Source organism: Pseudorca crassidens, chromosome 3 (assembly GCF_039906515.1).
Source record: "Pseudorca crassidens isolate mPseCra1 chromosome 3, mPseCra1.hap1, whole genome shotgun sequence".
NCBI lineage: Eukaryota > Metazoa > Chordata > Mammalia > Artiodactyla > Delphinidae > Pseudorca > Pseudorca crassidens.
Window position 1 is genome coordinate 78,658,085 of NC_090298.1, and position 14,824 is coordinate 78,672,908.

Below are 14,824 nucleotides of genomic sequence, written 5' to 3' on the forward strand. Positions count from 1 at the left end.
AATGTGGCACAACTTTTTTCATTAGATCCAAGAAAACTTACAATGTACCATTTTATCAAAGGGCTTACTCTGTTTTAACTCAATCAGCTTTCGCTGATCAATTTATGGTTGCTTCTTACCTGAAAGTTGCCAAAACAGCTTCCCCCTGGGAGGGTCACATAACTCACAAAGGGTGGTCCAGGAGACGGCAGCGACTCGTAGACCACCACACCTTCACTTGGGAACGCAGCCCTCTGTTGCTGCTTGCTTTCCCAAAATTCCTGTAACATTGACACAACATTCACTGAAAAAGACAAGAAATATAATCAGTTATTAAGGATGGACATACCCTAGCAAAAACAACATTTTATTTGCGGGTTGGATTGTGTAACAAGGCACTTCCAGTTTAAGCAGAAGGGAGTATGTGTATGTTTGGGTGGGGTGGGGGTGTGGGGTGCTTTCAGTTGTGAAAGAAACAAATACTATTTAACACAAATGTGTTTATTTTTTCATGAGTATGGCTCAAGTGGTTTGGCACCCTAATTCTAACAGCATTGCAGTATATTAAATTTACAAATTAGTTTTTGATAACAAATTTAAAAATCTCACTCTTCCTTCTTTGAAAATTTTCCTTAATAAACTTTGTCCAGATCTATGGTTATCCATGACTCCCACTCCTGTTTCTCATAGATTCTTGGACCTGCAAAGTGAAAGCTAAATTCAAAGGTAAAAGTATGAGCAGTGTAATTTTTTTTTAATTTATTTATTTTATTTGTTTTATTTTTGGCTGCATTGGGTCTTCGTTGCCGCGCGTGGGCTTTCTCTAGTTGCAGCGAGCAGGGGCTACTCTTTGTTGCAGTGCAGGGGCTTCTCATTGCGGTGACTACTCTTGTTGCAGAGCGCAGGCTCTACGTGTGCAGGCTTCAGTAGTTGTGGCACGTGGGCTCAGTAGTTGTGGCTCATGGGCTCTAGAGTGCAGGCTCAGCAGTTGTGGCGCACGGGCTTAGTTGCTCCGCGGCATGTGGGATCTTCCCGCACCAGGGCTGGAACCCGTGTCTCCTGCATGCAGACGGATTCTTAACTACTACGCCACCAGGGAAGCCCCAAGCAATGTAATTTTAATTGGAACTCACCTATTATAAGATTTAAGAGGAGAAAGGCAGAAAGAAGAAAATTCTTTCATGCTCCTTTCCACCCTAATCCAAAGGAGAATGAAAGCAATTGTGTAATAAGCAGGAGGCTGGGGAAAAAAAACCATAAGTGAAACTAATAACATGGAAACCTTGTTAAGGACCACGTCTGTTAGATGACTTCAGAAAACGTAGTAATGGCTACAGCCATGTGTTTTAGATTAAATGACCTATGATAGCCTGTAGAAGTTCCAGATCAAATTAGGTTGGTTTGTTTATCCTGTACTGCAAATTGAATTGTGGAAATTAACAAGGATAATAGAATTGTAGAGGCAAAAGAGACCTTTCAGGTCATGCAGGCAAAGCTCCGCTTGATGCAGGAATTCCTTGCACAATACCACTGACAGCTGCCCATTTGGCCTGATTCTGGACACACGGAAGGACCGGGTAATTGGCACATCTTGATGTAGCCCATTTCAAATGCTAATGGTTTTAACTATAAGAAGGTCATTTTGGGGAGTGTGTGGAAATCTGCTTTCCTATAAGGTTCATGCAAGTGGGCTATTTCTCATTTCTGGGACTTCATAGAGGTTAATCCCCGTATTCATAAGAGAACCCATGACATAATTGAAGGTGGTATAGGACATCTGTTGTTTTTGCCTCCCTGGCATTTGTTGTCCCTCTTTGCAGGAATAGCACGAAAGTTTTCCTTAAAGAACCACCTTTCCTTTAACCAAGTCTTCTCCAGGGTTGAGGATTGGGGATTAGACCAAAGTCAAGTCATTTAGAGTCAATGAGTCCAGGAATTTTGTTGGAAATGTCAGAAGACTGGATTCTCCTTTTTCACTAGAGTTGCTGGGGTTATAGGAGAGAAGTATGGTGCTGCCCAGGCAAGGGAGACTCATGGCTGAAAAGAAAGCCAACATAGAGCAGGGTAGAACCAAGAGACAGAGAAAGAAAGACTAAGTTCTGATGTCATAGCTTAAGCTCCTGAACCAACACATCTGCTTTTACCTTAAACCGTTTTGAATTGGCATCTCACACTTGCGTATAAAAGTGTACTAAAATAGACCACTCTCAGGTTTCCTCAGGTTCTAGATTGAATAGCTTTTCTTCTTTCAAACTTTCTTTTTGTAATATGGTGTCTATGCCCTTTGACATTCTCCTGATATATTTCTGAATACATGTGCTTCAAAATGCTGGGTTTTGTTATTTTGCAGGGAATCAGGAGAGTCACAGAGTTTGACTTGGAGGCAAAAACATTGCACAACCACTTTCTAAGCTGTTGACCAGAGCACCTGGCTCTTTCACTTCATTCCTAGGTCACCCATCAGCTTCCAGTTTTACAAGGTGTAGTTCAGGAAAATTTGCAAGACACCCAGCGAACTGGATGCCTGTGTATATTTAAGAACTGTAGTTTTTAGTATTTAAGATGTGTTTTGGGAAAGAAACTGGAAAATATAAGACTATCAGAGGGGATAATTGAATTAACCAATAAAATACATGCTAAGTGGTCAAGGTGAGCTTGGTAATTACAGACATTTTTCATTCATTCAAAAACATTTGAAGTAATATTTTCCACCAGTTGATGTAACCCAAAATAGAATTAGAACTTTTATTTCCTAAACTGTATTTCTGCTCCCCAACTTCCTCTCTCTCCCATGTCCAGGAAAACAAGTATTTTGTGAGTGGGCTGATTTGTGTTTCAATTTGCCCGTGACCTACAGAATTTAGCAGAGATGTCTTGAAGATTGAAGCCTAAAACCGAAGTCAGTGGTCTGTTGCCCTGATAGTCAACAAGGGCCATTAACCGGCTATTTTAAGTTGGTTCATTGTTGAATGATGTTCAGCTGAAAAGTGGAGTAAGGAGCTGAAGATTCATGCTCTTCTAGGTAAAATGAACACAAGAATTTTGGCACGTAAAACTGTGTGGATTAAAGAGTTCAAAGGTGGGTACTAAGTAAAATTTCTGCATGAATAAATGTAGCAGTTTTCAAATTTTTTATTCTGCAACCTTGGAAGATTTCTTTGATGGTCTTACGTATGTCATCACCTCTAAAGAGTGCAACATATGTACATGCACACACACAATCCATCTTTCTATCTCTATCTCCTCGTGTCGACTGGAAAACCAGATGAATGGAGTGCAGAGGGAAGAAGGCCAGCATGCTGTTTTGAATTTCAAAGATCAGTATATCTGAAGATGCTCTATTTATGAAACACATGCTCCTTTATTTTTTTGAAGTAGCAACAACAAGGTTCATGGACAATGTCAAAGAAAAGGCAAGCAAAGGGTCAAGTACTGCTGAAGAAAACCACCCAAATTTGAGGAAAGGCCTCACAACACAGTTTAGTCGCCAGCTGCAGTTGCACCTTCAGTGCCCAGCCAATGATACTGCCTTTCACGTTACAAACTTAAGCCACCAAGCGTGTGATATCCCTCCCTACATCTAGTGACCCATCTGCACAAGTGCCCAGCTCTACCTTATTTCCTTCAGTCTCAAATGAAGTTGTGTTGCTTCTTCTGGGCATTGTTCTATTAGTAATTCTCTTGGCTTCCTATTTTTAAATGTGTTCTCTTTACTCACTCCTCAGCGGCCATAAGTATGCTCAAGACAACAAATGAATGAATAAATGAATGAATCAATGAATCAATTAAAAGAAACACTTAACCTCGGGAATATTCTGTTTTCTTTTTTGGCCATGCCATGTGGCATGCAGGATCTTAGTTCCCTGACCAGGGATGGAACCCATGCCCCCTGAGTTGGAAGCGCAGAGTCTTAACCACGGGACGCCCAGGGAAGTCCCCCTGCCATTCATTTTTAACCCACCAACAATCTGGCTTTCCTCTACATTATGCTACTGAAACTACTTGGCAAATATCACTAATTCTAACTTTCAGTCCTTATTTACTTGACCTCTAACTGTATTTGACACAGCCGATCAATTTCTTCTAAAAACTCTCATCTCCCTAAGCTTTTCTGACAGTATTCTCCCTGATTCTTCTTCTGTATTTCTATCATTTCTTCTGTCTATTTTATGGGTTTCTCTTCCTCTGCTCACCCCTCATGTTGATTTGCACAAGAGCCTTATCATTGTCTTTTCTTGCTTCTCTCTCTACTGTTCTTGAATGACGGAACCTATTTCCATGAATCCATCTACCATAATATATGCCAATAGTTCCCAAAACATTCTCTTGTAACTCCAACTTTGTTAACAGATACTTCCATTTGGATGTCACAGAAATTCAACATATTCCCAGACTCAACCCATTTTCTTTTCCGTAAACTCTTTTCCCAAATTATTTAGAAAGTGATATAATCATATACCCAGTCACGTAAATCAGAAACCTGACAGGAACTTTAAACTTAATTTCCTCTCTCCAGATCTAATAAATGCCCAGATTTTGTCAGTTCCGTATCCTGATGTCTCTGATAGTCATCACTTCCTCTCAGTTAATATTGCCACTGCTGCACTGGTTCATATCTAACCAGATATACCACAGTACCCACTTGACTCCAATCACCCTCCCATCCAACCCATCCTCAACTGTTTCCAGGTAATCTTTCTGAATCTTATGGTTAATTAAATCACTCACATCTTAAAATCTTTCTGTGGGTCCTTCATTACCTACAGAACAAATAACTTCTTGGCAAGTCATAGAAGACCCTATGTCTTGATACTCTTTCTCATTCCAAACTTCCTCAAGTCACCTTCCAGGCCCCTCAGGCTCTCATGCTCCCAGGCCTACTGAACCAGAATCTACATTTTAAACAAGATTCTCAGGCAATCTGATGCACACTAAAGCTTGAGAAGTCCTGAGTAGGATAGGACGAAGTTGCTATTCTCATCTCTCTTATCATGTGCCTATTATATGCCAGGCACTAGGCATTTTCTCATTTAATTCTTACAAAAGGTATTATCCACAACATAGAGATAAGAAATAAAAGATGCTCAGGATACAATCACACAGCTACTAAGTCTTAGCCTTGGGATTTTTAACCTAGTTTGGTCTGGGTGTATAGTCTAGCTCTTTGCTCATCCTGAGCCACTCCTAATTATAATGGAATTTAAGTTGTTTTCATGCATGTCTACATCTATTAGAAGCATTTTAGAAGAAGAATAAAGGTTAACTGAATATTTGAATGTCATGAAAGGTATGGAAGATGTGTTGCCTTTGTGAGGCTGTTGGTAGGAAAGGTGTAGGAGGCTCTGCACAAGAATTACTTCACCTACCATTTTCTATGGGCCATTTTTCTGATACTTGTTTTTGGCAGTCAAACAAAGCAAAGGGTTAATATCTGTATTTTTTTCATACAAGTGATATGACACTTTCTAGCTTGGAACTGTCACAGTGAATGAGCAGTCTGTGTCATGTGAACAGGTATCCTGATTAATCTTCAGCTAACACTTTGCTCTGGTTTAAAACAATGTTGTAAATACCCACCAGCTGTGGGCTTCAGAGGGTGGTTGTGATTAGGCCTCCCATTCCAGTCCCTTCTTTCAAGGAATAATGGCTAAAGGAGAGACCACAAGAGGAACAAGAGGAAATGACAAAAGACCGAGGAGGGCTTTGGAACAGGCTTCCTTTGAAGAGGGGCATGAACAAAAGTCAAGGTCAAGTTTCTCTGTCTGACTGTGCCTTCCACCTCAGGATCAGGAAGCTATCGTCTGGAATACATCGTTTGTGGCTATGCATTATTTCTCCCAAAGTTTAGTGAAATTCTTTCTAAAGAGTTTCTACTTTGTCTGAATGGACACTAAAGGAAAAGGGCTTTATCCACAGCCATGACAAGATAAATTGGTCATCCATAGTGAATCTGGACACCAGACAGGAGAGAGGTAGTGAATCCTCAGCTGGAGACCCAGAGAATGCAGATGAATAACAACTTGGCTGATGCTGGAGCCAAGCTGAGCAACTCTCTGACTTCAGGGTTTAATACTACAGGTCATCTATTGGTCTTGCCTTTGTCAAGGTAACTGATGTTTAACTGGTAAAATTACTATAAAGAAATAGAATGTCCAACAAACACATGAAAGAATGCTCAACATCACTAATCATTAGAGAAATGCAACTCAAAACTACAATGAGGTATCACCTCACACCAGTCAGAATGGCCATCATCAAAAAATCTACAAACAATAAATGCTGGAGAGGGTGTGGAGAAAAGGGAACCCTCTTACACTGTTGGTGGGAATGTAAATTAATACAGCTACTATGGAGAACAGTATGGAGGTTCCTTAAAAAACTAAAAATAGAACTACCATACGACCCAGCAATCCCACTACTGGGCATATACCCTGAGAAAACCATAATTCAAAAAGAGTCATGTACCACAATGTTCACTGCAGCTCTATTTACAATAGCCAGGACATGGAAGCAACCTAAGTGTCCATCGACAGATGAATGGATAAAGAAGATGTGGCACATATATACGATGGAATATTACTCGGCCATAAAAAGAAACGAAATTGAGTTATTTGTAGTGAGGTGGACGACTTAGAGTCTGTCATACAGAGTGAAGTAAGTCAGAAAGAGAAAAACAAATACTGTATGCTAACACAAATATATGGAATCTAAAAAAAAAAAAAAAAGGTTCTGAAGAACCTAGGGGCTGGACAGGAATAAAGACGCAGACGTAGAGAATGGACTTGAGGACATGGGTGGGGGAAGGGTAGGCTGGGATGAAGTGAGAGAGTGGCATGGACTTATATATACTACCAAATGTAAAATAATTAGCTAGTGGGAAGCAGCTGCATAGCACAGGAAGATCAGCTCAGTGCTTTGTGACCACCTAGAGGGGTGGGATACGGAGGGTGGGAGGGAGACACAAGAGGGAGGAGATATGGGGGTATATGTATAGCTGATTCACTTTGCTATAAAGCAGAAATTAACACACCACTGTAAAGCAGTTACACTCCAATAAAGATGTTTAAAAAAAAAAAAAGAAAGAAATAGAATGTCAAATGGCTGAGGCTGGGGGTATGGGAGGAAGTGGAAGGAGAGAGAATTGTTGGGGAGATCCTAGGAACAACAGCATGAAATCCAGTTCCTTTTTGTGATTTCTATCAGTTCATAACATCTGAGAGTAAAGAAAGCAATTTAACCTCTGAATTGACTTTGCACATCAAACTTCTTAATGAATTCCATTGCTCCAAATTGTTTTCTCAGACACATGTAATAGACCCTGTTATGGACTAAACATCTGTGTCTCTCACAAATTCATATGTTGAAGCCCTAACCCCTAATATGATGGTATTAGAAAGTGGGGACTTAGGGAGATAGTCAGGTTTAGATGAGATTATGAGGTAGAGCCCCATGATGGGATTGGTGTCCTTATAAGAACAGAGATACCACAGCTTCCTCTCTCTCCCTTGTGAGGAGGCAGCCATTTGCAAACCAGGAAGAGGGCTCTCTCCAAAGTACTGAGTGTGCCAGCAATTTGATCTTGGAGTTTCCAGCCACCAGACATGTGAGAAATAAATTTCTGTTGTTTAGGCTACCCAGTCTATGGTATTTTGTTACAGCAGCCCAAGCTGACTGAGACAAATCTCTTCAGCAATTTTGAAAATTTTCACATCAACAAGACGACAATTTGCTATGCAGTTTATAGACATTAGTGTGGATACTTTTTTCATCACTGTGTTTTAAAATCTGAATAGGACAGTTTTCAGAGTGGTAACTAGATCCCCAAGCAAGTCTTTCATAAATGAGGTTTTCATTTTCTCCTTCCTCAAGCTTTCTCTCTGATTATAAAGTTCAGCATCAAACTTCACAGAAGGCAGTTTACCAATGAAGACATCCGACAATGTGGAACACTTTGACCATCCAACCTTTGACCCTTTCTAGCAGAAATTCTCAATCAGCTTCAGCAAATGCAGTGTCTTTACTTGTCCTGGAACATATACTGCATATTTTTCCCCTGTGTTTTGGTTCAAGTTCTCCTTCCTATCCTGAGTATTGTTTCTGCCCCTCCCTTCTATCCATCCAATTTATTCTCATAGTTCAGAGGAAAGGCCACGTCCTCCATCACGCCTTGCCCACTGGTTCTAGCCCATATGAATGTACTTTTCTGTGCTCTTATTCCATTAGTGGCCCTATGTCTTACCACTTAATGTCCTATAAGCCATGTAATAAAATAGATGTGGTGCTCCAGGCTAAATTTATCAAGTCAGACTTGGCTGGACTTACTTCTGGCCAGAGGAATGAAATGCCTTGTGATAACAATTCATCTTATAGAGTACAGTATTATGTTATTTGCCTCACAGCTGACTGATTCTAGAGGGCAGGGACTCTAGTTCATTCCCCTCTGTAGCCTCCTTGGTATCTAGCACAGGGCTATTCATCTAGAAGCAGTTGTTGAATTCATTTGAAATCTAAGAAAACTACATATCTGTACTGTGCAACTGAATGAACATACAGAAGATAGGTGAAGGTACTACGATTCATGGAGAGATCAAGACTTCCTTCTAGATAGGAGGTTTCTTATATGAACCACCATGGTACCCACACAGCATGGATGTGGTGGTGGCAGCCATGGCTCAGATGGAGATGGCTGAGGAGGTGCAGAAAGATGAAGCCTGGGCAGAGTAAACATGTGATTGCTAGCTGCTTGCCAGCTGGGGCTTTACCTTCATGATAACTAGGACTTAGGGAAATCCTGAACAGGAATGGTAAGTACTTTTGTCTCAGAGTGTCAATTCTAATCCATTTATGTTGACTGCCTGGAGCACTGTGTTGAAAAGGATTTGAAAGTAGTCTCTGAGATCAGGAATTGTGTAACAGAACACCACAATTAACCAGCAATGAGGCACTGGTGTATCTGGTAACCCTGTCTTTGATGGTATAGAGTAAAAAAAAAAAAAACAACAAAGCAGTCAAAATAGGCCTCTGTTCATAAAGGCTTACAATATGATTGCAGAAATAATGAATTCATAATATAATTTGTTAACAAAATACTAGACTGCTACATTGTAGAACAGAAATGATTTTAAGGTAATATTTAAAACTTTAAAATTTATGGCACAATAATTAAACAGATTCGAGGGGAAAAGTAGATAAATGTGAACTGAAAAGGTCAGAAAAAAAACAAGCGTAGGGGGACTTCCCTGGTGGTGCAGTGGTTAATAATCCGCCTGCCAATGCAGGGGACATGGGTTCGATCCCTGGTCCAAGAAGATCTCACATGCTGCAGAGGAACTAAGCCCGTGCGCCACAGCTACTGAGCCTGCACTCCAGAGCCTGCAAGCCACAACTACTAAACCTGTGCCACAACTACTGAAGCCTGTGCACCCTAGAGCCGGCACACTGCAACTACTGAGCCCACGAGCCACAACTACTGAAGCCCGCGTGCCTAGAATCTGCTCCGCAACAAGAGAAGCCACCGCAATGAGGGGAGCTCATGCACCACAAGGAAGAGTAGCCCCCACCCACCGCAACTAGAAAAAGCCCGCGCGCAGCAACGAAGACCCAACGCAGCCAAAAACACATAAATAAATTAATTAAAGAATAAAAATATGCATAGGAGGAGGGCCTAATCTGAGCCACCTCAGAAAAATGAGATTTACACTGGGATGGGGGAAGGGATAGAAACTGTGCTCTCAAAGGAGTGAGAGTGGCATTTGACAAAAAGAGTAAGAAAAACAGTAATGCCTCAGCTGTGGAATTATGTGTGGGAGCAATAGGGAAGGGTGCCATTAGGAAGGGGGTACAATTTGATAAGAGACAGGGTAAGGGGAGTTTGTTTCTTTTAATAATTGGAAATTGATCCTATTGTTCTGGTGCCTCAGCTTTACCCAAGTGGGAGAGAAAGGCAGGAACACAGAGTTCCTTGTCCTTTGTCTTTGCCTGAGGTGATGAGCTGTCTGTAGTGGCTCCATTCATGAAGAACAAGGGCACAAATACTTGGAGAGAATGTGCAGTTGCTCTTATGCATCTGGGTGAGCCCAGGAAGAATGTCTCTCTGGGAGGAGCTTGGGCAGAAAATCTCTATGAGGAGTGAGTAGGAGATGCAGCAAGCAAGAGAATGCTCCTTTTGTAGTCTGGAAGGAGCATGAAGCCACTCAGAGGGCCTTTATCCTAAAAACTCAGAGCTTGTCATTTTCATAGATTGGACACGATGAAGATGCTAATAGGGACACATGATATATGTTTTCATATGGGAACTCTGAGATGGAGAGGATGTAAATGCCCCATGGATTATAGGGGCTTTGGTTTGAACACAATAAAACGTGTACTGCATCTTCTATCTCCACATTTTATCAACAGGCAGCAGTTTCCTTACGTAGTTAAAAGCATGGACTCTGAAGCCAGAATGCCTGGGTTTGAATCCTGTCTTTACCGCTGTAAGAAACCTACCTAGTGCTCCTGTTCTATCTGTAAAATATAGTACTTACATTACAGGGTTGCTGTAAAGCTTAAAATGGAAAATGCTCAGAATAGAGCTTCACACATAGTAAGCACTAGAGTGTTAGCTATTATTTGTGGTTAGAGAAGGTGAAGGAAGAAAGGAAAAGGCATGATTATATGCTTGCATGTTGCATCTTTGAGACTGACTGTTCTTGTATTGGAAACCACGTCATTAAACATTCTAAAAATATTCTCAAATCTGAAAATTCCTAATTGGACACATTGTGCTTTTTAATTTATTTCCAAAATATGTGAAGAGTTCAGAGATGGAAAAAAGAAAGCTCTTTTAATATCATTCACTCTTAAAGTCAAAGCTTCATAATGGACAGAAAATAAATAGATGAAATGCTACATGTCTCAAAATCTGGAGACATGGATGTCTGTCCCAATTTTTCACTTTCTAATAAATGCTAATGGCAATAGAACTGCTCTTAGCAAAAACTACAGAGAGGGGCTAACTCTTATTTGAAATCAATGTTAATGACTGATTGTGCTTCAGGAAAGTAGAAACATTATAGTTCATTGCCCAGTTCAATTACCTAATACCAGGTAAGTCCTGCCGGGAAGACAGTCATTGTCAGTAATAAGGGGTCTTAAAAGTATGTTATGAATGTTATGTTATGAATCTATCAGAAAAAAAGAAGCAATTTCTTTATGCCTTACATGAGAAAAAAATTCTAGCTGGGCAAAATTTCCCTTGCCAAAAACAATTAAAGACAAACTGGAAAGGCTACCATTTAAGGATAAACCATTAAGAGGCTTTCAAGATGCTAAACATATTTTCAAATCGATTCTCTGCCTCAAAACAGATGGATTTTTTTGTTATGCAATATTTTAATATAATCTTTTAATTACCCTTAGCAGGTGATATTTTAAAATAAAGTTAATTAGTATTTTCTATTCTAGCAATTCAATCATGTACAACTTGTTTTTGTCAATGTGATTCCCTAGATTTGTTGAGGAGAAACAGGAAAAGGGCCCCCAGATAATTTAAGGAGCCAGCTCAAGGCATGATGCCAATTTACCATTCATGCAAAATGGGGTACCTGTGGGTCTTGTGCTTGGCTTGGCTAACTCCAGGACACTGACCAACAGAGCCAGCTGTGTAAACATTTATAACCATCCTCAGGCTTTGACAAGTTTTGACCAGGCTAATGGAATCTTGCTGACACAGCTTGTGTGTCATGTACAATATGTAGGAATCTTGGGCCCCTTCTTCTTTTCTGTAGATACTCTTTCAAAGGTAGCCACAGCCACACAACAGAGCTGAGACAGCTAAGAGTCTTGCTTTGTTCCCAGCATTATTTTCTTTTAGTAACGCTCCAGAGTCAATGCCTAGCTCCTTCAGCAGCTGGGAAGCTGGTTGTGTTTCTTTTGTTTGCTTTTTCTTTTCTTCTGGTCTGGTCCCCATTCTCTACCCTGAACACTTTCTCTGAGGGAATTAAGATTCTTTGGGTCGTTTTTTTTTTTTTTTTTACAAAATTAACCTCTTGGGAGATTCTCTATAATATGCAAAAAAGTACATCGTTCGTTTTGGTTTAATTTTCACCTTTAGAATTTTAAATTGCTGAACTATAAGTCATTTGGGGAGAAATTTAAATAACACTTTAAAAAATATATCTTTGGAAAAAAAATATCTTTGGATGTACAAGGTAATTTTTTAAGAAGGCAGAGGGGAGAGAATATCAAGGAACAAGAGGGAATCACAAAGACATTAAAATAAAAGGTCATTAAATATATCACAATTGAACAGCAGCAGCAGTAGCAGGCCTGAGCTCCCAAATGTGCTTTATCTGTGCACCATGGTTCAAATGATGTCATCCAATCACAAAAGCTACATAGACTAAAAACCTCATGTAATCCACTTAACCAATTAGGAAGTATATATTGATATCTTTCCCATGTGCCATTGGGCACTGACACTGCACTATATTTCAGAGACTTTGTAGGACTGTTGACTTTAGATAACCAAGGATCCAAGATAACAAAAAACAAACAAAAAAATCAAACACTGTTACTTTGCTGACCAGTTCTGTTTAGTTAGAATGGTCAAATCTGTGCAAATGTGGCTTTAGGCATGTAACATACCTTCCCCGGGTAGAGTCATTATAAGAAAGCTCTCCATGACCCTGCCACAGCTATCCAACTAGGGTTTATGTACAAGGCACGGACAGAGTTTGGCCCTAAAGAGCTTGGTGCACACAGAGTTGTGTGACCCAGAGTTGAGGGTAGACCCTGAGGATGAATATAAGGACTGGCAATCTGAGTCACTGCCAGTGTGGTATATGGGATAATTTGGGCTGCTCTACCAAGGCCAACCTGAGGCAGTGTTCTGGGGAAGTTGCCTGAGGTGGCTGTGTTTATTTTCACAGCCCATCCTTCTTCCATGCTGCCTCCTGTTTCATGGGGCTGTCAGCTTAACCCTGCATGCAATTAGGCTGTGATTAAGGTGTCAATGGATGATGGTTTAGAAAGTCCCAGTACCATTTATTTCATCATATTTCACTTGACAATGGGAAAAATCTTCCCCCTTTTTGTGAGGGAGAAAATAAATCAGCCACCAGAAAAGTCTGTTGTGCACCTGCTAGGTGCCTGGCCTTGTGGGAGACACCTTGGGGGTTACATAGAAGTGCAAGGTATGGCTTTGCCCTCCTGGGACTTCCAAGTTAGGTGTGGACAAAAACATGCCAGCAAAACTATAACTCATAGTACAGAGGCACATGAGAAAAATGTAAACTACACTATACAGCCCATAAGTGTGAAAGGGGTGGTGACTAGATGATGGGTTCCCACAACTGCATTAATGGGATGAGATCAAAATAGGGACCAACTGATTATCATCCTAGTAGGAAAAAAAAAAAAAAGCAACACCATAATTCAAACAGTATTCTAAGGACAGCAGAGAGAGAATGTAGAAAACTACAGGGAGTGTAATAATTGCCTATTTTGTCATTATTAAACTTTCAGTAGGATTCTTTTTTCTTTCCTTTTTCTTTTAAAATAGGATTTTTAAAACTGCCTTGACAGACTAAACTTATATGAGCATTTGAACATGGAAGAAAAGAAATAAGAGCCTTTAGGGTTAAAACACCAATATGAAATGTATTAAATAAAGAAGATTCTTTTATGAAAGGCTTCTAAAGTTGTCTTACATTTCTTAAATCAATCTGTAGCACATAATCAGTAAAACCGTATCATTTAAACAGAAAAATCATAACTTAGAAACTCACCCTTGTGCAGCTGTATCCTATTATGGGCTGTAACTTAACACATGAGTTTCAGAAGTTGTTAAAGTTGAGTTCAGGCTAACAAATCTTAACTGTTAAAAAAAAAAGCCTATGGTGAGATGAGACAGCAGACCATGAAGAGGCACCAGATTTGATCACAGGATGGGTGTCACTCATATTTTATTTTGATTTGTTAAATCTTATTTATATATTAAGAAATAAATGTATTAAGACAGATATGGCCATTAAGTGATCAAGAAGCCACTTCTTTTTTTCCATTTTGAAAAATTTTCCTCTGGCACTAAGACTTTCAGTATTTAAACTCTGCCAAATGTATCTTTACTGAAAAAAGGAGAACAGTGCTTATGCCACAGATAGCTGAAATGAAATCTGCATTTTTCTTTTAGTATAAATTCAAATAAAAATAGTTGTGTCCTGTAATAGATAAAGTAAAACTAGCTTTTGAGTAGGCTTTTTCAGTAGAATGGACATCCACAGTTTAGATGCTAAAATTATCAGAGTTCAAATTATTGTAATTAAGATGCCATCATTAATCCAAAATGAGCTAGCAAGCAGTGGAGTTTTTTGTTTTTTGGGTTTTTTTATAACAATACTTCACTTTAAAAAATAAATTTATTTATTTATTTTTGGCTGCATTGGGTCTTTCATTGCTGCACACGGGCTTTCTCTAGTTGCGGAGAGCGGGGGCTACTCTTCCTTGTGGTGCGTGGGCTTCATCATTGCTGTGGCTTCTCGTTGTGGAGCACGGACTCTAGGCGCGCGGGCTTCAGTAGTTGTGGCACATGGGCTCAGTAGTTGTGGCACATGGGCTTCGTTGCTCTGTGGCATGTGGGATCTTCCCGGACCAGGGATCGGATCCATGTCCCCACCATTGGCAGGTGGATTCTTAATCACTGCACCATCAGGGAAGTCCCTGTTTTTTGTTTTTTAACCATGCTCTTTCCAGCACACTTTCTGTGGTGGAATGCAATGCAATACGTGTAGGAATTTTATTGCACAAGTGCCTTCATCCCTCACATCCTACTCCATTCCTTTATGTGAAATGCAAAAACCATAAA

General features: G+C 40.1%; 1 protein-coding gene across 5 annotated transcripts in view; it reads right to left on the minus strand.

The window, feature by feature from the left end:
• LIX1 (limb and CNS expressed 1) overlaps positions 1–14,824 on the minus strand; it is a 48,845-nt gene that overhangs the window by 28,239 nt on the left and 5,782 nt on the right. For 2 of the 5 annotated variants that reach the window (XM_067731307.1, XM_067731311.1), the window contains one exon: positions 120–283. In XM_067731307.1, the coding sequence (XP_067587408.1) occupies positions 120–283 (164 nt within the window). Of the gene's footprint in view, positions 1–119; positions 284–588; positions 680–13,748; positions 13,838–14,824 lie in introns of all 5 variants that reach the window. The other 3 variants (XM_067731308.1, XM_067731310.1, XM_067731312.1) reach the window with 3 other exon arrangements.